Here is a 26,314-nt window from a genome sequence, read left to right on the forward strand (position 1 = left end):
AGGATGGAACTGAGCCCAACTCCCCCACATGTGAACCCACACTGATATTATGTGTGCAGCTGTGGGAGTTCTCTTCAGAGCTGTTATAAAGTGCAGTGCTCTGATTTATATTTTAGTCTGAATTAAAAGCAGGGGTATAGAAAGGTAAGTGTGACTTTGGAAGGACTTCATTACAGTGCCACATTAGTGTTAGCATTTACAGTAACACAAAATATACTCACACAATTTAACAGCTGTATAAACAATAATTGATATTTCCTGACTCTTTCTAGAGAAATTGCTTTTACTACCGCATTAATTTCAAAACTTTTAAATTATTCTATGTGTTAGAAGACTGAACTGACCCAGTATGACCTCTATATGAGCTGCTGCTTTCCTCTAATAAACCACAAACACAGTATGCAAAAGGCTAATGAGTGTTCTGTTTTTTAATTATGCTGACAGATTTACAGAGGGCTTTCTCTACAAAATGATAATTACGGCTTTTACTCACTCTGTTTGATAACGTACCAGGTTATGTGTCTCAGCTGTGGAACAATCTTATTTACTGCTGATCAGGAGCTATAATTTTTGTCAACTAGTGGTGACACTTCTGCAGATTTCATTCTGTGACTCACACAAGCTCTAGAATGCCATTTTCTCTATTTGGGCCTTTCTGAGAAGCACACAACACAGGTGGAAAACATTTTTACTCAGAAGATGACTGCTCTTCCTTCCACTCTGTGTTTTTAGTACAAATGCTGCTGTGTCCTCTAGCTACTCTGTCCTGCCTGCAGCCACCTGAGGTTGATGGGATGAATTTCTGCAGTCCCTGAGAGATGGAAGCTTCCCTGGAGCTACAGCTGGTCCTGTGCTGGGAATTGCTGATTAGGTGGCCTGCCTGGCTGTTCCTCTTTGCTGGCTGCTCTGATGAGCATCTTTTCAGTGACTTCAGCTCCCAGAAGGCATGTTGAAGCCTACAGAAGCACACATGTCCTGCTGTAGGAGGAAGACTTCCTGAGGGGAATCTTAACTTCTCTGTTTCTGAGGAATTTCACAGCCTGAGGCTATGAGCTGTTGAATAACATTTTAATGGCTTCTCAACATGGACAGGTTGGCTCGCTTTGAAAGTATGATGTAGTAGTACCATTCTAATTCCCTCGAAATTCTCAGTGGTACATATTTGCCTGGTGTGCCTTCCAATACATGGAAACATGGAGAATGAATTACTGTGTTAAGGCACATCTCTTGGTTCCTTCTATTTGCTTTCTTTTTCTTTCTGTCAAATGCCACAAGAATATCTGTCTGCCTGGGTTTTGATCTCTCTTGAATTCATAGGAGAGAGCAGTTGTTTTTATTTAGTCTTTGACTACCACTCTGCCTTAGAAGTGTGAGTGAGAAGCCTTGCATGGTTGCAGCAAAACAGGAACCTGCATAGAACAGGAACCTTTCATTTTTGGGGGGCTCTGTTAAATGCACTGTGCCACAATCAGCATGTTGTAAAAAATAGAAGAGCAAGTGAGTTTCTGCAAAACTGATGGATTTCCTGGGGGTAATTTCAGCTATCTTCCATCCTGAGGTAGTGGAGGGTTAGATCAGGTTCAGAGATGAATTTTGTTTTTTTAAGCAGGTGAAAATCTGATTATGAGCTGTATGTATGGATTAGTAAGAATAAAACGATATTAAATGGAATTCTCAGTGATAGAAGAAGAGTTTAACATAATTGGAGTTATCAGATCATGGTAAAGCAACAATAATGGTTTTAATATGTTTGGAAACTAAGAGCAAGAGTTGTATTGTCAGGAAGAAAGCAGAGCACACTGGAAATTACCACCTATGAATGGAGTGGTTTCTTGTGCCCCCTCAAGACCAACAATGTAAAATAAGGTAGCAGTGTGTAATAGTGCAGTGGATTGGATGGGTTGTATCTATATATCTGAGGTAGTAAGAGTAAAGGGACAAGGACAAAGTCTTGATCTCTGAATAATAGAGGGCAGGGACTGCTGCTGGGTAATTACCTCATTGTCAGTAATTTATGAGTGAGCTAAACTGCAATTGTTAGATGCATCTGTATCTTGACATGAAAAATCTACCATGTTTCTCTGGGAATTGCTACCTTGTTTATTTATATATATTTTGTCTGTTTGGATTGAAAATCTTTGCTTTTTTCCCTAAGGTGAATTTGCCATTAGATCTCAGAAGCACATTCTTTAATGCAGCAGAATTTTTTCCTCTCATGCAAATGTGTGTGAACCATGAGCAAGCCCCCTTTTCATCTTCTCCAGGTGAATTAGGCACCCTGCAGGGAAAGCAGCTTGTCTAGGCTCAAGGGCATTTAGGAATTGGTGCTGGAAACTCCCCAGAAGTGGTGCTGAGTGGGGTGGCTGTACCTGTGCTCTCTTGCAAAGGTTAGTGTGAGGTTAAATCAGACCTGCCTCCACCTCGGGGTATTCCAGTGCCAAGGAGCAACAGCTGTGCATGTTCTGCCTCTCACCTGCTACTCCTGCTTTGGTGCTCTTCCCTCTTTAAGCCTTGTTTATCTTCTATTAGTTATCAGTAAGAGATAGCAAAACCACAAATACTGGATTGTTTCAGTATGCATCTAGGCTGGTCTCAGGGGAGCATCTTATTCCTCTGTTGTTACAGCTTTGCTGTATTTGTTATGGGCTTTACCCAAAGGGTGAAGCTTTACCAAGGGGTGCTGCTGCCACCTGCCTTGGAGCAGGGGCTGAAATTCACTGCTGGTGCTAGGGGCCCAAAGGTTTGGCAGCCAGAGTTACGCAAGAATGCAGCAGGGAGAGGAGTGGCAAGTGGAAGGGAAGAACATTGTGTGGGGAGGTGCTCTTTTATTTTTAAACTCGCATAGCTCTGCACATGTGACAGATGGTTGTCACCAGCAGTGAGTTTTGGGAGAGGAACGCTAAAATATTCTGAAGTTTCACGGAAGGGTTGATAATTACCCAGTGCCTGTCAACTTTAAAATAGTTGTCAATACCCAAGTGTGTGATAAAGTTCGTATTAGAATAAAGGAAGAAAAGCAGGAAACATTCTCTGTCTTCTGGCAGAAATATTAATGAAATATGAGTGATTGTCTGACAAATGTGCGCTGCTATCTTGTTTGGCAGCTGCAGTTATTACAGTAACAAGGGGATCAGCTCTGAATAGGAGGAATTGCTTTTTATTGTTCCCTTGACTAACTTGGGAAGCTTCTTCATCAAGTAATTGATGATACTATCACCAGTGCAGCTGGGACAAGCAACACTGGTTGATAGTATTTCGGTAAGCAAAAGCCAAGTATGGAGCAGCAAAAGAGAACCTTACTGTAACTAGGTAGCATTTTCTGCTTAAAGAAACAAAAATTATTCTGAGAGTATACTTTAGCTCAGTTAAGACTGCTGCTATCTGTGTAAATGGTTTCTTCTTTCATGCCATGCACCAGACCATGTGTACTGTAAGGAAAAAGACTTCAAGACAGGATGAAGAGAGAAACCTTCTGTTTTACTGTGTCAGCAGTGGTTGCAATTCCTGCATGTGTTTGTGGCAACGCTGCCAGATGGACCATTTTGTGAGGTGATTGTGGTGCATGTTCATCCTTTCCATTCTGGCTGTTGTGTTGGTGGTAGTGCTCACACTGGTACGTGTCCATTGGGAAAGGGTTTGCAAGCACTGGTCACATCACCCTGCCAACCCACACAACTCCTGGGTGGTAGTTAATGATGTTAATGATCTGCTCTGACAAATATCTTTTATATTGATCTGTTGCAGATCCATTTGTTCACAAATGGCTCCCACATGGACCAGAACCTCGGACATTTTTCTGTCACAGAAACAGATCTCATTAGACGGCCAGAGAACTACAAGCAGGTAATGGTTCTCTTGTAATTCTTGGATGCTCAGTATGCTTTACACAAACACTGTGAAGACTGCATTCCTTATAACATTTTTTAAACTTAGTTTCCTGCAGAAATAAAGGCTTATATGTTGAATTTTCAGTTTCTTCACTTATTCGTATTCACCAAATCTGGTTTGATAGAACATAAGCCCGAAGGTATCAGGGTAAGTTTTATAAAACTGATAGACAAAGAGTCGGAAGAGACCTGATTGAAAGTGCCACTGGAGAAAGTGCTTGTAGAATAAAACACTCTAGATAAGTTGGCTGACTTGCTGTTGTATCCTGCCAGTAACCAGGGCCAGTCAGGCACAGTGTCTGCCTGTGGCCCTGCCTGAGCAAGACAGAACCTCTTAGGACAACATCATTTTTCCCAGTGTACTGTTTTACCCTGAAGGATAAATTCCTACTGCTCTCAATTACTCAATTATCATAGGTCCTTCAGTTCATTATCTGAAGTAGTTTAATTCACGTCTTTTAGTGCGATATAATACATTTGTTTTAAAGAATCACTTTCTAAAAGTTCATTCAGTGTGAAACTGAAACAAGATGGAAATTTCAAGCTCATCCCTAACAAAATCAATATTTGACAAATTTCTGCAGTCTGTCCAGACCAGTTTGCTCAAAGAAAATATTCTTTCTGCTGTTTGCTTAAGAATGAAAATGGGCATTGTAAATATTCCACACAAAGAAATTCAGAAAAGTAGATTTGAAGGTGAGAGGATAGTTTTATGTTCAAAGCCTCTAAAGTAAAGTGCACGTTACTCTTCCATTGCTGCACATTTCTTGGATGAACAGTTCATATCCAGCCTTTTGGTAAGATTCATCTATTTAGAACATTTTCCTGGAAAACTATTGTTTTTGTGGAGCAAATGGCCTTAAGTCAGCTTGAGATTTCTTTTTCACTTGTGCTTTGCAGTGCCCCTCCTGTGGTTGGCTCAGCAGCTCAGAACGCACAGCAGCACCTTGCTTTGAAGTCTGTAATCTAGATCTTAGCAAATGCCTGTAAAGGTCTGGCAGGCTGGTATTAGAAACTTCCAGGCTGTGCAGAGGGACTTTGTGACGACCTTTTTTCCCAAAGCCTTACTTGGAGTCTGTCACTGATCTGACAATAAGGCTTAGTGATACTCTTGGTATTTGGTTTTGACTGCTTTTGTAATGAATTGTTCCAAGAGGGTTTTTTTTTGTGTGTTCTGCTCCCTTTCCTGTATGCTGCTCCAGGTGTTCTGTTCAGGGGAGGCTGAGGATAAAATGGAAGGAGATTTTCTGTATTGTGAGCATTGTGGGTAGGTAGAGTGCTGTAGTCAAGAAGGTTTAGAGGGCAGCTGCTGTTATTTAGTTAAAACCAGCTAAAGTCTTCATTCCACCTTTCCCAGACTTAAACAGCAAATAGATGAAATAAAACCAGAGTGATGACTGAAAGGCAGGGTGACAGAAGATGTTTTCTTTAAATAAACTACAAGTGGCCACAGTCTATCTCCAGTTTCTGGGCTGTGACAGGTGCAATCCCAAACAGGCTCCAGCTCCAGTGCATGTGTGTTGGAAATTCCTTTCTTATGTCACTTACTGCTTGGACTGATCCAAAATTGGAATTATTTGTCAGTATAATCAGCTGTGAAACTGATTATAATTGGAATTATTTGTCAGTATAATCAGCTGTGAAACTTCTTAGACTCTTAAATCTCTCCAACCCATTCAAGAAAGGAGTTCTAAGCTGCTCTCTTGTGCCTGATTCTAAAATAAACAGGAGAAATTGCAGAAAGTCATCACAACACTTGAGTATAGATGCTTTTGAGAGCTTTGTAATTGTTATGATCACCATTTGAACATTCTTTGTAGATTTTTGTCTTCCCTAACCCTTATTTCCCAAAAGCAGCTTCTGGAAGTCTATGTTCAGTATGTATGAAGAGCCTGGTACAACAAGGTGGTATGGGCTTGAAAAGGCATTGTTGTTTTGAGTGTCACTTTTCCAGATGGATCTAATACTCAATATACAAAGCGATGCTGCTTTGGAAAATGTAATAAAAAGCCTCTAATTTTCAAATATCTTGCTAAGATTAAGTAAATTATGAGTATTTGAATGGCTTGGTTTTCAAATATTGGTGCAGATGGCAGCACTCTGCCAAATGTTTTCTCCAAAAACTGTGAATTTTTTTTTTCTTTTCAAGTAAATGAGACATTTCTCTTAATGTTACCTCAAGAAAGAACCCACTGCATGGATCAATAAAAAGAGCAAGCATGTCAATATGCTTTTCTGTAATGCACGCCTCTTGGTGGATGGTGTTATGAATTTCTTCTCATCTTGGGCATCCTTCAAAGCCTAGCAATGCAAAATGGATCGAAGCGTCAGAAATTTGCTATCACAGAAGGGACTTGGGCTCTTCTTTTTTAAGCCTCAAGTTCATTTTCGTAAAAAATACCCTGCTAGAGGAGTTGCTCTGTTTGCATCAAAACAAGAGATGTTTAGTCTGACAAGAAAAGTGTGATAGGATACAGATAGCTGTGAAGTCAAGCTTCACTTTTTGAAATGTAAAAGTCACGCTGCTCCTTTTCTACAGAAGATGCATATTAAGTTATTTAAAATGTTCTTTCCTTGAATTTTTGACCGTAAAACACTTTTAGTGCTTTTATGTCCAGGGATTTTACTGGACATTATTATTTTTCTATCATCATAAATGTCTTTGTCACATTCATAGGGCTGGAAGTTTTCCAAACCTAATGGTTTTAATTACGTTTTTCTCTAGTGAGGCATGATGAAAATTCCAGCTTTTGCTGTGGTTTGGCTGTGATTATATATGTGTGTGTGGCTGTGAGTGCAGGCCACTGCTGTGTTTGGTTCCTGTGCTGCCTGGGGCTCTCAGTGGAGGGGAGGTGGTGTTATTTCAGCTGGAGTGCAGTTTCCAGTGGAAGCACAGAAGTGCCTCGATCCATGGGGATGGTTCTGGAGCCTGTTTGCTGGAGCACACAAATCAGGGAGCTTGGGGGGTATCATTGCATCTTTTCTTGGAAATCTCTTGCACTTAACTCTTAGGGTCCTAGAATATAGTCCAGAGCACCTTGAGTCTCTTGTGTTCTGATGCATTTTCCAAGCTGATGGGTGCTGCTTGTTTTTAAAAGCAGCCACGGTGAGGTGGGGCTGCTGCTGTTAGCCAGAGTGAAATATCTCCAGGGCAGGACTGGAGGTCTGGTCTCTGGCACTGCAGCTAATACAGCTGGGAAATACATTTGGGAGAGCTCATGTGGTGTGGCTCAGGGTAAACCACATTTGCCCCAATCTTTCCAGGGCAGAATCCTTTCCAAGGATGTGGCCTCATTCCTCTTTCTTGTCTATCAAGTGCACTTATCTTAATACTGCACAGCAGGGTTGCCAGTTCTGAAGTTTACCTTGGGCTCAAAAAAGTGTATGTCGTACTTGAGTCATTAAATTCACTTTCTCACCAAATTATTACTGTACAGAGATCAGTGAACTTTAAATCAAAGCACCTCAGTCCTTCAGTTTCTTCTGTCTCTTCATATACTGCTTTGTATGTGGAATTCAATCTTAGTAGAGATTAAAAGTTGAAACTCAGGTCATTGGTGCAATGTTGGCAGTGCTGGAGTGAGCACTGAAATTGTAATGAGTAAAGATGACACCTTTAAATGCCAGTAAATCAATTTACTGAGTATGACAGCAAATAAATAATGCAGCTGTCTGCCAGATGGACATGCAGTGAAATTTATAGAACTTGGATGTGAATAGCTAATAATTTTGTTTCAGATTTTTATGAAGAATGTTTGTTGATCATTAACATGTTTTAAAGGTGATTTATTTGGCTTAAGAAGCTAAGGATCTTGGTAGCAAGTGAATGGGAGCAAACAAATAGTCCGACTTTGCATACATAATATTTGGTCAATTCTATGCCCATAAAAGATTCAAGTGAGCTTTAGCTACCAAGCAGTAGAGATTGGGTGGGATGGGATAGGATGGTTCAGGCACAGCACTGATCTGCTTTCTGGACTGTTGATTTATCAGGAGAGGACACCAATGTGAAGTATCTGTATTGCTTCCTTTACTCGGGTGGGATCTGTAATTTCTTATTGGGTCGTTTGAGGGGTAACTGATCAAGATGTGAGGTGGGTTGATAGTGAGCCCTAAATCTTGTGACAGTTTCCATTTAAAACATCTGTCCCAGATGGCTGTTACAGATGGGTGACACAACAGGTTTATTCTCTGAGTAATAGCCCGTGTTTTGAATTCATGCAAAGCACTAAAGAGCTGCTGTTCTTTCCAGAACAAAAGCATTCAGATTGGAAGCATTAGGAGCTGATAGTCTTGGAACTCTCAGAAATGTTGAATGTGCATTTAACAGTTACTTTTTCATAAAAGTTGAGTCTTCAGCTGGCATCATGGGCTCATGCACTTGCATAAAGTGCCCTGTATCTGCTGAAGTTTTTATCTTCAAGATAAAACTTTTATCTTAAGAGAAACCAGTGATTTCAGTGCATCCGAGGGACAGCACCACCTCTTGGAACGTGTGTGGGGGCAGAGCTGCAGAAGCAAGGTCTGTCAGCTAACACAAGTTATTTGTCTGGCTGCTGAATAATTACTGTGCTATTGCATTACCCCCAGAAATGGATCCCAGGTTGTTCACCCTCTTGGGTGGATGAAAATGGAATGACTGTGGCAGGACAGTGCCAGCTGCTGTGTCCCAGGCTATATTTGGTGTCCTTGTGTTGGCTGTTTGGGACTTCCCGGAATGTTCCCGGTGGTGACAGGCACTACAGGCAGGCGATAAATGAAAATAAACAGTTAAACCCCTCTGATAAGCTTGACACCATGTCACATTATTGATTTGACACAGACCTGTGCCAATATTTCTGTAATCAGCCCTGTTGTGGTCTTGTATGGTGAGGTGAAGGATATGTAACCTTATTTGAATTTCAAAGAGTCTGTTAGGGAGCCATCTGATATTTTATAATGTCCTTCCATCTGCTGTACAAGAAGCAGTTCAAGCAACACATTTCTCAGGGTGTGGATACCAATGGAAAAAAATTACATTCATCCTATAGACCGTGATGCTGCTGGGTAGAAGATTTAAGTCAGGGAACGAAGGCTTGTACTGCATGCAAATTCCAGAAAAATGATTTGGTGTTTAGGGAAAAAGTGACCTTGAGCTTCAAGGACAAACTGCCTCCATTGGTATAAATTGTCATAGATTCATGATCTTCTGCGGTGCTCTGGCAACTAATTCTGTTTGGTCTGGCCCTCAGCTGTTTATGTGTTTATTGTTTCATTCCCTTGGTAAAAGCCACAGTTCTGTCTTTTCTGTCCTGGAATAGGATCAATATTTTGTGTTGTAGCTCCTGTTCTAATTAAGGCAGCTTTCCTTATTTCTCATCCTGTTTTACTTTCCTGGAAGAAAAAAAAAAAACCTTGAGATTTCTCAAATGGCTCCTGCATAAAAACTAATATAGCATAAGAGTAGCTGCCCTGGGGCTTGTGGGTGTTTGTGAAAATGTGGGGTTTCCCTGTTTTGGTTTTCTTTTTGTGCCTGTTCTGTCCAGAATCCCTCCTTGGCCAGTCCTGATGTCACAGAAATCTTCATGAAGTTTCATTTTACTAGGAGTTATGCCAGGTCTGTGTGAGCTTATCATAGAAAGAACCAATTTTCAAGGTGAGCAGAGACTGTGTTGCTGCAAATAGGATTGTAAAGGTGGAGAACAATTTTCCCCAAGGAAGCACAAAGATCTGTGACAGTTCTGGGAGCAGTAGCTCAGAAGTGACAGCCAAGCCCTGGAGAATCTAAACACAGTGAGATTTTAGACTTACTCTACACACTGCCAGAATTAACCTAGTTTGAATCAGTAGTAACTTCTGACCTTTTGACCAGATCTGCTTCCAGGCCTTCAGATGGACCTGAACCCTTGGATTTTGGCATTGTTAAATTTTTAGAACAACAACTAAACTGCTAGGTTCTGTAGCAAGAACATTTTTTAAATTTTCTTTTACAGCTTTTTAAAGCAACAGGTGTTGCGATAGTCCAATGCATCAAAGTTTTTACCATTTTTTAAGCAAGTTTGTTTTTCCTTGATGATTGGTGATGGCTGCATGTTAAGTAAGTCCTTCAATGATTAAATGAGATTAAGTTTTAGAGCTGCTGACCTTTAATAAATTTCAAGGTTCACCAAAGAATTGTATGTTAGGCCCATGGACACACATGTTTTGAAAAGGTCAATTATGACAAGTTTTTTGAATTTGCATAATTATGCTCACCACTTGGAATAAAAATAGCAAATGCTTTGTCCTTTTAAAGTATTTTCCTCTCTTCCTGTCTTTAACTTGATTTTACTAAGCCATTCCAACATTACTCATTGAAGAGCACAGGGAACGTGGACTGTGTTGGGAGCTGAAGCAGGACTCTGGGAAGGGATAGGATGGATAGTGGAGAACCTTTTTGCTCTGGCTCTTGTCCAGTGAAGTCAGGAGCTGGGAGAGGCACATGGACAGGAAGCCTGAATGAGGACAATGTGGAAGCAAGGTAGTTCTGATGTGAAAGAATTTGGATTACAGGAGTGAAAAGAAATGGAGTGAGGCATAAGGGGCTGAATATAGACAGGAAGACCAAGACTGGAGAGGAAAATTAGCACAGGGAGCTGTGAATGGGGAGGATCTGCCTAAAGACTTGAATCGTTGTCCTTGTGGGAGTCCGAGAAGTCACCCTCTTGCAGGAAATGTCACCCCCTCCAGTGATGATCTGAGTGGACAACCTGATGCTGCAGGAGGAGTTTTCAAAAGTATCTTTCTAAGAAGGTCAGAGTTACCAGTAATCTGAAGGGGAGCACAATTTTGGAGTGTAAGGTATGTTTATCAGGAACCATGGTGTCATTCAGAGGGCAGGGTGCCTTATTTGTGAACCACAGCTGTGCTGCAAAAAGTGGTTGAGGAAGGTGGAGAAGGATGGGAGAACCCTTGGGAAAGGAAGGAAGCCTTAGCAGCTGAGGCAGTTGTCCTTTGTCCTGGAGACTTCTGTGCCTTGGGATTCTCAAGTTACCCTCAGTAAGTTGCTTTTCATGGTGGGTTGTAAGTTGTTGAGCTGTGCTGGGTAGATGTATCCATGAAGTGCTTTATACTAACTTCTAAATTTCCTGAAAATCATGTCTTGGAAGTCTTAGTTAAGGCATCCAAAAGCAATGGAAGCATTTTACTTACATCTCCTGTTTTCATTTCCCATTTGCGGCTCGGCAGCAATGCCATTATCTTGTCTCACATGGGTCATTACGGAAGATAACTTGTTTATCTTCAAGATAAAAATTCTGCCTTTAGAATGGGATTTGAATGATATGTGACAAATAGGGCTATGGCTTCCCTCTGAAGAACAAACAATAATATGCCATTTGAAAGGAAATGGAACAGCATGTGGAGTGAGCACCAGCCAATCTGTGTCCTTGGTGAGACAGATTATGAAGGGAAACATTTTGGTTGCATAATTCTAGACCTTATACACATGGGAGGATCATATTAGTGTTGTTCAGGCAGCTTGAATTCTGGCACTTTTTAACTTTGAAAGCTGCAGTTCCAGCTTTAGCATTTATCCTGCTGGGTTGTGCATTAGAGGTGTAAAACACGCTTACTGCCATGTGCTCTGAACAGCACTGCCAGTGAAAGGCAATGCTTTTTTTCCTCCTGTTAAATGACTTAATGTTTTGTGTTGCTCTTCCAACCACAGTTATTTTAGACATTTTACATGCATGGTAGTCAAGTTGGTGAGAAATAACATGGGAGCTGGCATTAATATTGCAGGGGAGAGCAGATCTGATGATGTATTGCATTATATATGGGGCTCCAGCACCTAAGTGTAGGAGGCCTGGAGGCTCACACCAGAAATCTTGAAGGAGCTGAATGATCCAGAGTACTGGAATTGTGATGGTGGTTGTTCAAAGGAGGTTGCAAGGATGGGTTTAATATGAGGGTCATCTGCAGGTTAAAATGAAATATACCGTTGATGCTGCTCTATGCTGAGCAGGGTCAGGAGTGTAGGCAACCCTTTTCTTAGCTGACCTTCTGACCCTGTCAGAGAGTCCTGGACTGCTGCTTTCTCCTTGGTGCTCTGGCACCACTCAGATGAATGGTGGAGCTGTAAACCTCCCTGGGTTATGTTGGTTGGAAGGTTTATTCTTTCTCTCTAGCTGTCTCTGGTGTTTTGGTGGTGTACTGTCAGCAGAGTGGCTGCTGTGGTGCTGTGCACTGCAAAATTGCTGTGCTGGGATGGGTGGAGTTTCAGAGCCCCCAGAGGATAAGCTCTGTTGGAAATCCCCATTTACATATGCGTGAAGATGCTCAACAAAATCCCTTTAAGTGTTGTGTCTTCTTAGTGGGACTGCCTTGATCACCTTTAAAATTCAGAATAGTTATTACTCTTTGCTTTTCTGTGAGAAGGCTCTGTTGGTTTGAAGCTTGGTACACTGAAGGTTCTTGGGATTGGGAAAAGGTCTGGTGGATTTTGTTCCTTCTGCCTGTGTGCATGGGAACCCCTCCCCAGACTTGCTGGAGCAGCAGTGGGTACTGTCTTACAAAAGGGGTGATTTGGTGGTTGTTATATATTTCCTGTAGAATAGGAGAGTGGCTACTGAGAAAACAGTTTAAAACAGAAATCCAAAGAATGCTGGGCAATCCAGATAAAATTTTTCTTCCTTGTATTTCATTTCAAAGCAAGAGTAAGTGCTAAGAAAGCAAAGGATCTGTCAGTGACAGCAATGTGCTGCCCACCCTGTGCTACATGGCAGGAACAAAGACTATTATTCCTGCCTTTTTTCATGATTCACTTTACAGGAGGAAAGGGTAGGCTGCTGTATCATTTTCCTTCCAAAATGCTGTAGGTAAATGGTTTTTGGTTTGTTTCCTGACAGTTTTCACATAAAACATGGTTTGCTGTAGGGGTTATTAAAACCTCTTGGAAACAGTGGGTCCAGGTATTCATTTGCAAAAATGAGGCAGAACAGATTCAACCCTTGTCATCCGTGTAAAATCAGGAGGAATTACAGAGGTCAAATGGCTTCAAAACTGCTTTTAGGGAGTGTCTGCTTGTAGCCAAGTTCATGATCCTTCTTAAGAAAGGAAAGTCTCGGAAATCTCTGCCTGCTGTGCAGTGTGGAAGCAAGAGCAGTCAATTTGTGTGAGATAATGTATATTGCGAGTTTCTAAGGCAGACCCGAGTCAATTTTAGAAGGGAAGGCTGAGAAAAAGTTTAATATAAATTACTTGCTTTTGAATACTCTATGTTGTCTCCTCTAGGGGCAGGCCAGTTGTTTTGGGTGTGGAATTCCTCCCCTAATTTCCCTGTTCATCCCTGTGTGGCTGCTGCTGGAGGTTTCGCTCATGCTCCAGAGGCAGGGGGCTTGGCTTCCAGATCCTGTCTGGAAGATGGACCAGCACCACCCGGAGCCATTAAGTAGATGGAGGTGAGAGTGGAAGTTTAGGCTTGACAGGAGAAAGGAGAGTTAATTGAGGGAGATTGGAGAGGCTAGAAATGTATGAATGACTCTTCCTCATGCTGTAGAAAGAAAGAAGCCTCTGCAGGAGCTAAACTGCTTTAAATCTCAAAAGATTAATATGATCAAAACCATTCTCCTTCCCTGCGATGGGCTGTGGCATCAGGTGGTTTCTGCTCCTCTGATGCCTGCTGTTCCCAGCTGGTTGAGTTCCACCTGCTCTGGGACAGGCACTTTCCATCTCTGCAGTCCCCTCAGATCCTGCTGCTGGTTCTCTTTCAAAGCAGTGTGGAGTATCCCATCCCAGGAGGAGGCAGAGACATGTCATTAAGGAGTTTTGAGAAAGGCAGGTAGGCACAGAGAATGTGCCTGTGTTTGTGTGTCACTGAAGGAAAATCCTGACAGCCTTATGCCAGGGTGGTTACAGGTGGGTTGCACAAGGGAGCGGTGTGAAATTGTTTGGGCTGCTGAGCTCAAATTGGTGTCTGGCTGTTAGTGGTGTCCCTCTGGGGTCAGCTTGTGGTCCAGTGCCCTTAACAATAGCTGGGGGCTCAGGTGGGCAGAGGGTTGCCCAGGAATCAGCAGTGTGCCCAGGCAGCAAAGGAATTAGCTGGAATGTTGTGAGGCCAAGGGCAGGAATCCGGCCCCTCCACTAAGTCTACCAGCCTGAGTGTCCATGTCCCTGAGCCAGCACAAGGACCAGGAGCGATCCAGTAACACCTCTGAGGTGGCCAGAGTTGGAGCATGGACCAAGCCCTTCTCAGACGTGCACTGTGACAGGAGAAGGGCAGCAGGCACCAGTTGGAACCTGAGAAATTCTGGCTGGGTAAAACAGGAAAAAGTCACCATGAAGCAGATCCTGGAGAAGGGGTGACATCTGTGGTGTTGGTGTTCAGGACTTGCTGGGCAGAGCCCTGAGCACCTTGCTTTGGGCAGGAGATTGGATTAGAGACCTCCAGAGGTTCCTTCCCACCTAGGTGGTTCAGCAGTATTAGCAGGAGACCAGCTCCTTCAGCTCGCAGACACTAGCTTGTCATCAGCCATGAATCATTTAGTTGTTGAACTTTTTACCCAGTTTCACTTTCCCAGTGCCCCTTCTTGGGAGGGATGCTATGAGGTTTTTTTTTATTACTCTAGACAGGTTTAGTGCTAAAATATTTCTTTAGATATTTTTTAAGCAAGGTGGCCTCTGGCTGCAGTTAGTGTCCAGTTGGAGGGAACTGGCAGCATTATATAGCAACACTAAAGCAAATCATTCTACCTCATAGCATTATTACCTTGATCTGAAAATTTCCTGGGGCTGCAATTTGTCACTAATATTGCTTTCAGCTAAACTTATCCATACAAAAAAAAAAAAGGAGTTAATAGAGCTACAGTTCTGTAGTTGCCATCACCATTTTTTTGGGGATGAGTTATTGCTTAGTACATTTTACTGACCAAGCTTATAGAGTTCTTGGACCTTGAAAAATGATACCGTGGTTTATCATGGACTCCATAAATTGGAGTTGGACCATGTAGCAGCAATATGTTAGACTCCTCCACCATAAGAAAGGAAGGTATCTCTGAAACAGTATATACATACTGTACTGATGTGAACACGTGGTTGTGATTGCCAGCGGCAGAACTGATGGAATGATACTGAGCTTCACTGCTGCTTTTGTGCTTTTGCTTGTTTTATGCCATACTTAACATAATTTGAATGCTGTGACAGTGACAGTGACAGTGATATACTATAATTCCACCTGAGACAATGCAGCTGGAATTAAGAAGCTGGAGAGACAAGGCTGGGGTATTTTGTCATCAGTTGGCATTTGATTGTTTTTTTTCTTTTCCTGGGGGGAACCCAGTGAGGGGAGCAAGCTTTCCAGCTCAGGTGATGCTTTGGGTCAGTGCAGGGAGGACAGGCATGCCCTGTGGTCCCATCCAGTGCTACAGCAAAGGTTGGACCAGTATCATATCTGATGCCTGTAAGCTGAAGGTGGAATTGCCACTGAGAAGCTAAGGCTGGTGTGGTGAGAGGTGTGTCTTGTATCCATATCCAAATCCCCTGCTCATGCTGTGCTGCCTCTTAACTTTCTGTCAGAGGAGACCTCAGAGTCAGAGTGCCTTACTTGCTGTGCTGCCTCTTAACTTTCTATCAGAGGAGACCTCAGAGTCAGAGTGCCTTACTTGCTGATAGTTTTTGGTGATGCAGTCAGAAAGGGTCTTGCTGGTGCAGCCTAGTGGATCTTATCTGGGTGTTGGACCCTGAAGGAACAAATTAAATATCAGGAAAAAAAGGTTTGGGTGAGGAGCTTTAAAACTCCTGACTCATCTCTTGAATTGTACCTTGGAGCTAACAATAGCCACTAGAAAGTGCAGAGCTGCTTGTGGAGTCTACACTGTTGTTGTTTTCATGCCAAAGAGAAATGAGTTATCAACTTCTGACAGAAAAGAGGCTTCTCACTCTTCTTTTGTGCCAAGGTACAGCTATTGTTGAAGGCTGATACTGAAGTGCCCCAGAACTCTGATGATCTTGTGATCCCTATCTGGGACCTTGTGTTGTCCTGCATCCGCCTCTGAATCAAAAATACACTTAACCCATCCAGAAAGTCAAGCAGGACAGGACCCCTGCATTCTCCAGCCTCGCTGATCATTAACGAAGCAGACCACATTTAAATACATATATTGCAATAGCTTTGGCCACAACTGAACTGCTGCTGGAAAGATGAACTGACCTGTACTGCTTTTCTGGATGTGAGAATGCAGCTCAGATTGTGAGGAAACTGGTAGAGTTGTTTTTATAGCCTTGTAAAATTAAACTTTGTGTGCAATTGGCCCATAATGTTAACTCAGCTCTACTGGCAGGTATTTTTGGTTTTTTAAATAGCCAAGGAAATAGAGTTATAAAATCAGCTGTTACTCATGTTTTGCAAGAGATTTTGGATTTGTGGTTCTTTTTAAAGTTTGTTGCTTAATTTAAAGGACTGTGAAAGAGACTAGGAAGAGAAATTATTTGACATGAGGAACTATAGCAGGCTTTAAATTAGTAGTTTCTCTAGTCAGTAACACATTTTAAAATGTGTGAAAATACCTGCATGCACAAATAGTCTATGAAGGCTTGTCAAAGAGCTAGGCTGGGAGAAACTGTACTCATATCAAGTTGCAATCTTAGACTAATCCACATATTGAATAAATTTTAAAATTAATTGTCTGTGGCCTGTTAAAAATACAGGGAAATGGGCAAGTATGTGGGGGGGAGGAAAGGAAAAAAATGAGTATGGATATTGCTTTGTTCTGTGTACAGAAACAGTCTGAATAAAAGCAGAAGAATAATGGTCTTTTTTTGTCATCGGCTGCATGGGGGTTTTGGTTGGCAGTACAATAATAACAGCTGTCAGGCACTACTGTGATACAATTTGATGCTTTTCTTTGAAATCCTCTAGCTGAGATTTCTCTAAAGTAAATTGTGATTTTTGGTATCTACTGGATGTACTTTAACTGCACTAAAGGTACTTGGTATTGCCTGAAAATTTGGCTCTTCAAGGATGCCAGGTTAGCCACCCAAAATCATTGGTACCTTTAGGGGAAGAAAATGTGTACCTTTTTCATTCTTACGTATATTGATCTTGGCTGTTGAAGTATAAAACTTCAGGCTTCTTATTCCTGGTATTTTTTCTGTGTTTTAATACATTTCCATGGGGAAGATGCCAAGCAGTCCCTTCACTGACCTGTTCCTCTACAAATGAATGCCATTAATACATCCCAGTTCACTCCCTATCAATGTGAAAGCTGTAATACAATTTTTTTCTGCCAAATGCCTCATTCTGTTTGTTTTAAATATCATTTTCTTTCAGTTGCATTTTAAACATCTGTTTTCTGAATCTCTCCATGAATAGCAATTATGTTTTATAATGATGATCCTTGTCATTTAAGTTTTTAACTAGTGGTTTGATTTCCTGCTCTCAGCAGTGTAAAACTGAGATAGCTCAATTGAAGTTTGAGCTGTGATGGCATAAAACTGGCGTTGGTGCGTGGAAAGGTCACGTATTTTGGTTCAGGTGTTGGAGATTTTGCACATATCCAGGCATCTGGAATGATACTCCTGCACTCAAAACTGCTGCATTTTGTATTTTATGTATTGTGTCTTCAGCAAAAGATTCAAGTCCTGCTCTCCCTTACAGCACACCCCCCCCTAATCATAGCTGGAAGAAATTCTCATCCCCTTCTGTCCTCCAAGAGCCTTTCAGATCCACTGCCTCGTGATGGTTGGGCTGCAGTGCTCCTCCTGCTCTGAGTTGGCTCTCAGTGATATTTCACAGGCAGAGAATTAGAGAAGGTCTTTATTTGCCTTGTGCCTAGAGGCTGCTTATTGTTCTGTAGGTTTGTGCTCTTCAGCTGCTTGTATTTCACACTACTCTAGCATGACTTTCTAGTTTTCAGCCCTATTTATTTTTGTTTTAGCCTTCAAGGGATATGTGGCAATGTCTTAAACCAGCTTTGCTTCTGGAAAAATCACAATGTGGAACTGAAACTTGGAGCACTGAGTGTGTCCACCTACAGTGTTGTTTGTTTGTCCCAGCCTGAGATGGTTGTGATACTGAGATTTGCTCAGGTTTTTTGGTGAAGGGGGTTTCAAAACTTAGCCATGCGAAAGTTCATTTTGGGTTGTATGTGCCATTTTAGACCAAATTTAAACCTAGACCCCTGCCTGCTGAGAGGCTCTCGTTCGTCAAGATTTGCAGGATTTTTCAGTTAAGGGAGTTTTGTACTGGTAGAGGAGATGTGTTGAATTCTTTTTGTTTAATCTGATGCTTGGTTAGGTCTCTACAGCCTTAATCCCAGTTATGGTTTACTTCGGGTACCATAAGTGGTAAAACTTTCATGAATGTTTGCCTCTTTTCTTTGCATTTTTTGGAATGACCTTCTCCACTTAGCTTCTCTCCTGTGCTTGTGTGATATTCAGAACTAGAATTCAGATTACCCAAATGCACATGGAATAAAGCCATTCCCTATTAAACAATTATTGAATCTAGATTCCCCATGTAAACTTTCCCACTAAGCCAAGCCTGTCTCAAACCTTGAGTAATTCTCCAAAGATGTTGGATTTGGGTGAGGTTTTCAGGGCTCAGGAGTCAGTGCAAGTTTTCTGTCTACAGACATACATGAACAGTGATGAATTAACGGTGTTTTGTCTCTGAGCCAAGAAACAGAATTTATTGCTGAAAGACCATTTTTTTTCTGTCTAACAATAAAATGATTTTCTGAACATTTAGGCAGAGCCATTTTTGATTAAAAATAGTTTTGCCAGTGCTACAGTAGTTGAATTATGAGCTGTGGGCATTGGAGATTAAATACTTGTTGCGGGGAGCTCTCTGGAACTGAGCCTGTGAAAAGGGTGCATTATGCTGCAAATTTATTAAATATTGATTTCTGTAACAGTCTACAGGCACTAATGATTTTTCTAATATGGTGGTAATTAATATGAAAGAGATTAATATCTCCACAGAAAAAGTAATTGCAAATATGTTTAAACAACATACGAGTTACACTTGTGGATGCTAAGGAAGATCCCAACTTTGGCCTCTTGTTGAGTATCAGGGTTGGGCAGGGTTGGAAAGGACCACTGGAGGACACCTAGTCCCACTCGGACAGTGAGCACGTTACTCAGGGCTGTGTCCAGATGGCTTTTGAATATCTCCAGGGAAGAAGTGTCCAGAACCACCTAGGTCATCTTGTCACCCTGGACTTCTGCTACTGAAGCTCCCACTGTTTCCTGAGGTCTGCGGTCTGCGCCGGGTGCTGGATGTTGGGCTTTGGAGGTCACAACCATGTGCTGGAGGAAGCAAGGCGTGCTCTTTACAGTTGGCATCCTTCTGCATCACCCTGGGGTTTCCTGGCAGCCTGCTCTGAGGCAGCTCAGCTAGGCACAGTTTACCCTCTGTAGCAAAGCTGTTGCTTGCACCAGGGGTGGTTTCTTTACAATGGCTTGAAGAAGTTGTTCCTGTAAAGCGTTTGCTCTCAGCATTCATTATGGAATTGCCTCTCCACAGAGATTAGCAATTTGAATTTGTCATTACTTTTTCAGTCAGTGTAAATATTTTAGAGCAATAAATGCTTCTGGAGGAAGCATTCTTCCTCCAGAAGAATGAAGGAAATGGATTTGGTTGTTTTAATTTTGTGTAGAGGGAAACACAATTTTCAGGCATTATCCTTAAGCATCACTTAGATACCCACGTGAGGCACTTTTTTGACTTGCTGCATTACTTTTTTCATGAAACAAAATTGATGTTCTTCTACAGACTGTAGTCTTTAAATTTCATGAGGAGGTGTGACATCGGGTCCTTGGTTCACTGAAAGTGGGCAGGCAGCTTTGGTTACAGCTTGGGAATTCATTTTACATTTTGAGAGGTTCATATAGCAGCAGAGGTGGAACTGCTCATGGCATGTGTGTGAACTCTTCTTGGTAGTAAATAAACAAGAAGTGGTGCTGTTTTTGGGGGGGAAAGCAGAGGTACAATTTGATTTCTGAAATACAGGCTCTGTGATGTGCGCCCTAAGAAAATGTACGTCATTGTGGCTTCAAAGTCACAAAAAGCAGAGATTGTTAAACACAAAATGCTTGTGAGAAGCTCATGCAAAGGATGAGGCTGGGGGAAGGAAGCTGCCTGACAGAAATGTTCATTCCTAAGTGTAGGCATGTCTTGGTGAAAACCTGTCACCCCTATCACCTCTGGGGCACGTGTACACTGTTCTTGTGACCAAATTCAAGGCACACGGACATACAATCCATTGTCCCTTCCCAGCCTTGAACATTTATTTCTTTCTCTGATTTTTGCTAAGATATCTCAAGGATATTTTTCTTTATTGCGTTCTGCTTTATTCTCCGTGCTGCAATAACATCAAAGCCTTGCAAGGCCTGTAAAAAAAGGATAGCAGAGGATTTTGGCATTCAGGAGCAGTACCTAAAGTCCCTTGGGGTGGAAACTCAAATGTTGGCTATTCTAGGCCAGCCTGAGGCTGCCATGGTGTATTCCAGCTCTGCTGGAAACTGTCCTCCTAGGATGGCTGGAGTCACCCCATTACTGATTTATGGCTGAAGCACTCCAGCACTGCTGTTTCTGAGGATGTTAATAACTTAGTGAAAGGTGAGGATGCTGTAAGTAGGTGTCAGACACAAGCTCTTCGAGTTTTGTATAACTAATGAAGCAGTAAAAAAAAAAAAAGAAAGGCAACAAAAGCACCCAAATACAAAAGATCCCAAAGGGTTTGAGATTGGGAGACTGCTCAGGGAGCTTTGATTGATTAAGGTCAGTTAACTGCAGCAGATCCTGTAGAGGTTTGGGGAAGTTTCAGAGCAATATCCTTTCAATTGTGCTCTGAAAGCAAGTGGCATATGGTGCTTCTAACATTCCAGTGAGAATAAAGATGATGACTGTGTTTCTATTAAGATCATTCTGGTTTTGAAGGCTCAGAATGAAAAACTCCCCATCCCAACCTTCGGCGCTCTTTAGCTGTAATAAGACGTGTTCATACTGCAATCACACACAGCTCGTGACCACATTACAAAGCTACTTTAAAGTCAAGTAACTTTGCTCTTGCCTGAATATTTAATCAACTTTTTGGCTGGGTTTTATTGCAAGCCTCAGATTCCATAATGTAAGCCATTTGGGCTGGAGATGTACCTGTGGAAAAAAAAAAAAGGAGAAAAGAAAAAGGGACACAGAAAGCCATTCTTCCACCTTTTATATCCCAGCTGAGCTTGAAACTAGCAGAGTCATTAAAGCGTAATGCCAAGTGTCTGGTGTGTGAGCAAATGTGTAATAATTTTATTTTGGATCCAGCAGTGTTTTAGAGCAACCTACGTATAATTTCCAGCAGTTACTCTTGCAAAGTGGTTTCCTTTCTTTGGTTCCTTTATCTTCAAGTAATATCTGCATAACAAAATTGCAAAGTCAACTCATGCTTTGCACTTACTTAAATTATGTTATGTACTAAGTAACTGAAGCAAACAAAGCTAGCAGAAGATAGTTGTCTGTATAAAATGGATTTAGCTGGTACTGGTCTGGTCCTTGTCATTCTCCTCAAGGCTCTACACTCTTTGCGGTCATCTTAAGAAGTTGCCTTTAGTGTCTGGTTGGTGTTAAAATTGTTCATTTCAAAGGTATGGTCAGAACCAAAATTGTTAAAGCTGGTGAGCTGATTTATAGCAAATTTGTTCATCTTATCATTCTTTACAAGAGCTTTTTTTTACTGATATATAAATATTTAGTCTTGGAATGTCTCCTTCACTATGTATGTGTGTATATATCACCATATATTTTCTACATGTGTATCGTGCATATATTTGTGAAAAAATTATAATTTGCGTAGCTGTAATGCAGCATCTCTCCTTTGAGTGCTCTCAGGCAAAGGGAGGGATTCCTCATGCAACAGATCATACAGTTTATAGTGTCGGAGTCTAGAACATCCCTCTGGCCACCCTGGAGGGTTTGGAGACCGGACAGGGGGGTCTGGGATCTGTACAGGGGGGTCAGTTAGACCCACACAGATCCCAGGAGGACACTGCCTCTGATCCCTGTCCATGGGAGTGAACACTCACATGCAGGAAGAATCACAAATCCTAAGAATTTGAAATAAGTAGCGGATGGTTTATTATAGAATATAAATATAGAAATTAGGATTCTTAGCATATGGGGCTGAAGAGACAAGATGGAGGAATTGGGGAGTGGCCCCTGTGCTTCTTGTTCTTGCTCTCGTCCCCCATCTTGTGCTGAGTTGGGTTTTAGAGATTGGTTTAGAGTAGAACTGACATGTTAGTATAAGTAATAGGTATTGGTAAAATTTTGTAAATAAAAAATACGTCTCGGACAGTGGTTGGGTCAAGGGGACTGTACATAAGGTACGGGGCTCTCTGATCTGCCCAGTCTGCCGCGTGTCCTGCTCTGCTGGGGATGCCTCACAGAGCTGAGAAAGAACTAAGATAAGGTACCCTGCCAGGGAGCCCTGGCAGAGCTGAGAAAGAACTGAGATAATGAAGAATAAACAACCTTGGAAATGTGCACCGGCAGACTCAGTTTGTCGTCTCTACCTCTGGTGTGAAACACTTAGGGCAAAGAGAAGACTGAAAACCTTATTACCCTTGGGAAAAGCAACCCAGGGGAAACTCCCAGGGAACAGCAACCCTGGGGGAACCCTTATTACCTTGGGGAACAGCAACCCCAAGGAGAATCTCAGGGAAAAATAACCTTGAGATTATAGAATATGTAACATTTTAGAGGCAGTTCTTCCATGCTGTTTCAGCGTGAAGGGATAGAGGGGGAAAAATTCTCTTGGAGAAACAGCTTATTTTGGTAGTCAAGAAGCATGGAAGATTTGAAGCTGGTCATTCACTAAGCATGTATATCAGAACTGTGTCTCTTTGTTCCCTCAAAACAGTATGGAAACTCACATTTATGGGTGGAAAAGCTGATGAAGTTGGTACATTTGGGGTGAGGGATAAGTCAGTGATATTGGGAAAAGTGTTTTACTTCATGTTTCCCCATCTGTTTTTAAAGTATTCTTGTAAAGCCACCCAGTGTTGCCCCATGTGCCACTCACACTCTTTTTATACCTCAGGCCAAGCACACATTTCATGTAGTTCTCAAGTGAGCAACGTGACGTGATTTCTTTCCTTTGTCTCCTTTCCTGTAGCTGTTACAGCTCCTGGAGTCTGAGACCATGCAGCTGGAAGCCTTTCTGGAATGGAAGCAACTGGAACCCGTTTACTGGCAGTGGATGGTAACAAATCAAACTGATTTTGAGGGGTGCATCTTTCTTGACTTTACATAGCTGGCTACTTCCAAAAGCCCTCAAGTCCCACAAAATTGAATGTTGCAAACCATCTGTTCCACAGCACTCGAGAAAAAGGAAAAAAAAAGTCTCAGTAAAGTAAGGAATGTTTTCATCGTTCTCCTTCATTCCTGTTTTCTTCAGTAGGACTCACCCAGCTAAGCTGAGGAATTGCAGGGCAGAATGGCAGAATTTGATGCAGTTAACACAAATGAAAAGGTCTGATCTTCATCTTTTTTAATAGTTTTTAAACATAGTAGTTGCACATTTTTGTAGAATTAAATGACTTTTCAGAAGAGGGCCTCTAAGCTTTATTGCAGTCTTGAGAACAACTAAATTTGCAGGCAGCTGATATTGAAAACAACTTCATTTTTTCCCAGCCAAATAGTGTGTTGACATTGCTGATTTCCCCTTGAACTGTGTTGAATGATCATAAGAAAATCAATAACCCTTTCTCTGTGCATCTTAGGATTTCTCAAGTCAGTGTAAACGATGCCATCCATCTCACTTCTCTCTATGACTTTTGCCCATTCAGTGTTGCTGAAATAATTCTTTAGCACACCACATTAGCTGTATGAGCTTACAGAATTTTGAGAATCAGTGAGCTGACTGCTAATTGCCCATGTGCCTTTTTCTACACTAAAAGCAAGGCAAAGGGCAGTGTGAAATTACCTCACCTGTCTTGATGGAACTTACAATCATTAGTTCTCTAATGGTTTTTGCTTTACGTGTTTACCATCTTATGTTTTTTTGGAAAGCATCAACATTAGCACAGGCCTGGCTCCCAATAGATAAAATATAACTGCAATTATTTCCTTGTATCTGCCAAAACTTTTGCCTTTGACACACTGAAGAGTGTTAGCCTGCTTTCTGGATTTAAGTTCTAGATAAATACTTGAAAACTGACTAGCAACATCTTTCTAAACTATTTAGTGTGCTGGATGGTGAATTTGCCTTTTTCTTTTGTTTCACTGGTGATGGTGGTTGTTCCTGGGTGCAGTAGGATGTATGGGAATGAGATGTGCTCTGAAAAGACAGTAGTGTTCTCTCTCTGCCAGACTTGTGTTTTGCATTGCTGATCTGATGGATGGGGTGGTTCTTGCATAGCTGCTGCCAGCTCTTCCTGCTGGTGGTGGGCAGGAACACCACAGAGCATGACATCACTGCAGGAACAGGAATGACTGCAGTAACCACTGAATATCCTGAGCTGGAAGGGATCCACAAGGATCACTGAGTCCAATTCCTGGCCCTGCACAAGACAGCCCGAAAATCCCACCACGTGCCTGAGAACATTGTCTAAATGTTAATGTTACTTTACAGTTCTGTCATTTAATCAATTTCAAAATAAACAGAAGAACCCCCAATCCCCCCAAACCCCTTTGCTTTATTTCCCTGCAGTTTGTTCTCCTGTCCATGTCCCTGCCATGTCTGTGTTCCCATGAGCTGGGCCATGGCTCAGCAGGAGCTGCTGCCCCCAGTGCTGCTTTGTGCCAATTCCCAGCACCAATGCTTGCCTAGAAAGGAGCTTTTGCAGGGTGTCCTATGCCTTTCTTACCTGTCTTACAAAGATTTTTATTGCATGAATCTAAGAATCTCTTGCTGCAAATTAAGCCAGAGTTTTTAACCTACCTTCTCAGAAAAGAGGGAAAGAGGAGAAAAAAAAAATTCCCATCCTCTTTATAGCAGTCTTTTATGTAAGTAAGGGCTGTTAGCATGTCACTGCCTTCCCAGCCCCTGTTTCTAGGCTATGCAAAAGTTTTGATGTCTTTGTGTCCTTGTAGGCCATTCATTTGAGCTTTTGATGTTTGTTGCTGCTCTCAGGTGGGACTTTGCCCACCCATTTGTCTGTGTCACTTCAAGTGCCTCACCTGTATGTCAGCATTACAGTCAGCACTCTTCTGTCACTGAGACTTGTGTCTATACTTTGTGACACGGTGCTTGACTTCAGCAGTGTGACATTGGTGACTTCTGGCTCTCTGACATCTCCTCCAGCAGTGTTGCTGCTGTGCCAGTAATTATGCACTTGGTTTTTCCTTGCTCGTGTATAGACCATGCTGCTCAACTGCTGAATTTCCTGCCAGTGTTTCTAAATTGCTACTTCAATTGCTAAAGATAATTTTGAATACAAATTATGTCCTTAAAACAGAATATGACCTCTCCTCTTGAATGTCTTCTTGATAACAGTGTGGAAATAAATATTTAATACTCTGTGAGTGAGGCCTATGTCCTTTAGTTATGCTGTGCTATTCTGGCTTGAAAAGTGTGTGTTTCTGCATGGCCTGTGCACCAGTGTGTGTAGATGGGCTATTAATGTTTTGTTTAAATGCTTTTGGTGTTGGGTTTTTTTCCTTCTTGAGTATTTGAAATAGGAGTTGCTATCCTCAAAGGCAATTGCACAGTTAATTATCAAACCAGCTAGATGGATGTGGTCAAGCAGAGCTGCCAGCTCCTGACCAGTCTGGAGCAGGGATCTCTGGATGTTCCTCAGCTTGTGGAGTTTTCATGGGCACAAGTGAGGTTAGAGCAGCACTCTCCTGAACAGTGTAAGCATGTACGTCCCTGGTCATGGCTTTGTTACAAAAGGCCCTGGAAGTGCCTCCAAACTCAGAATTTGAGAGGAAAGGCATGTCTAGAGCTGCTGCAGTGCTGATCACCTCCATCTCAGGAGTGTTACTTTATGCTTTAGTGCAGTGGAGAGTAGCTGACTGTGCAGTGCTTTCTAAAATAAGCTAGGTTAGCAGCATAAGTTTTCTGTTAACTTGGAAATATGTTACAGTGAACTGAGGGGGTTCTCTCTTAAAATAACTCTGAAATTGTGGAGCAACTGTATATTGAGATGGTAGCAGTGAATTCCTAGCAATGAATTACCAGGATGATGGGGAGCACCATTTTAGCTCCTGCTGAAAAGTAACTTTTTGTTTCAGGAAACTGTGTTGGATAATATGGCTGAAGAGGGAAATATATGTGAGTCCCAGGATGCTCATGTGGAGAAAAGAAGGCTGCCAGAGGTGACCTCCTGCTGCCCCTGGGCTGAGAAGCTGACTGGGCAAATGGACAGATTATCCAGGGATCTAATGGCTCTCCAAGAGCAGCTGCATCAGCTCGTAGCTCAGCGAAGGGCTGCCTGGTGGGAGAAGGTAAGGCTTTGGGTGCTGTCCATGACCACTG

At 42.0% G+C, this 26,314-nt stretch overlaps 1 protein-coding gene across 6 annotated transcripts in view; it reads left to right on the plus strand.

Moving 5' to 3' along the window:
• The window catches only part of TEDC1 (tubulin epsilon and delta complex 1), a 90,856-nt gene that overhangs the window by 20,479 nt on the left and 44,063 nt on the right, over positions 1-26,314 (plus strand). For all 6 annotated transcript variants that reach the window (XM_063406746.1, XM_063406747.1, XM_063406749.1 and 3 more), the window contains 3 exons: positions 3,745-3,843; positions 23,009-23,095; positions 26,071-26,283. In XM_063406746.1, the coding sequence (XP_063262816.1) occupies positions 3,745-3,843; positions 23,009-23,095; positions 26,071-26,283 (399 nt within the window). The remainder of the gene's footprint in view (positions 1-3,744; positions 3,844-23,008; positions 23,096-26,070; positions 26,284-26,314) is intronic.

The sequence above is a fragment of the Prinia subflava genome, chromosome 10 (genome assembly GCF_021018805.1).
Source record: "Prinia subflava isolate CZ2003 ecotype Zambia chromosome 10, Cam_Psub_1.2, whole genome shotgun sequence".
Classification (NCBI taxonomy): Eukaryota; Metazoa; Chordata; class Aves; order Passeriformes; family Cisticolidae; genus Prinia; species Prinia subflava.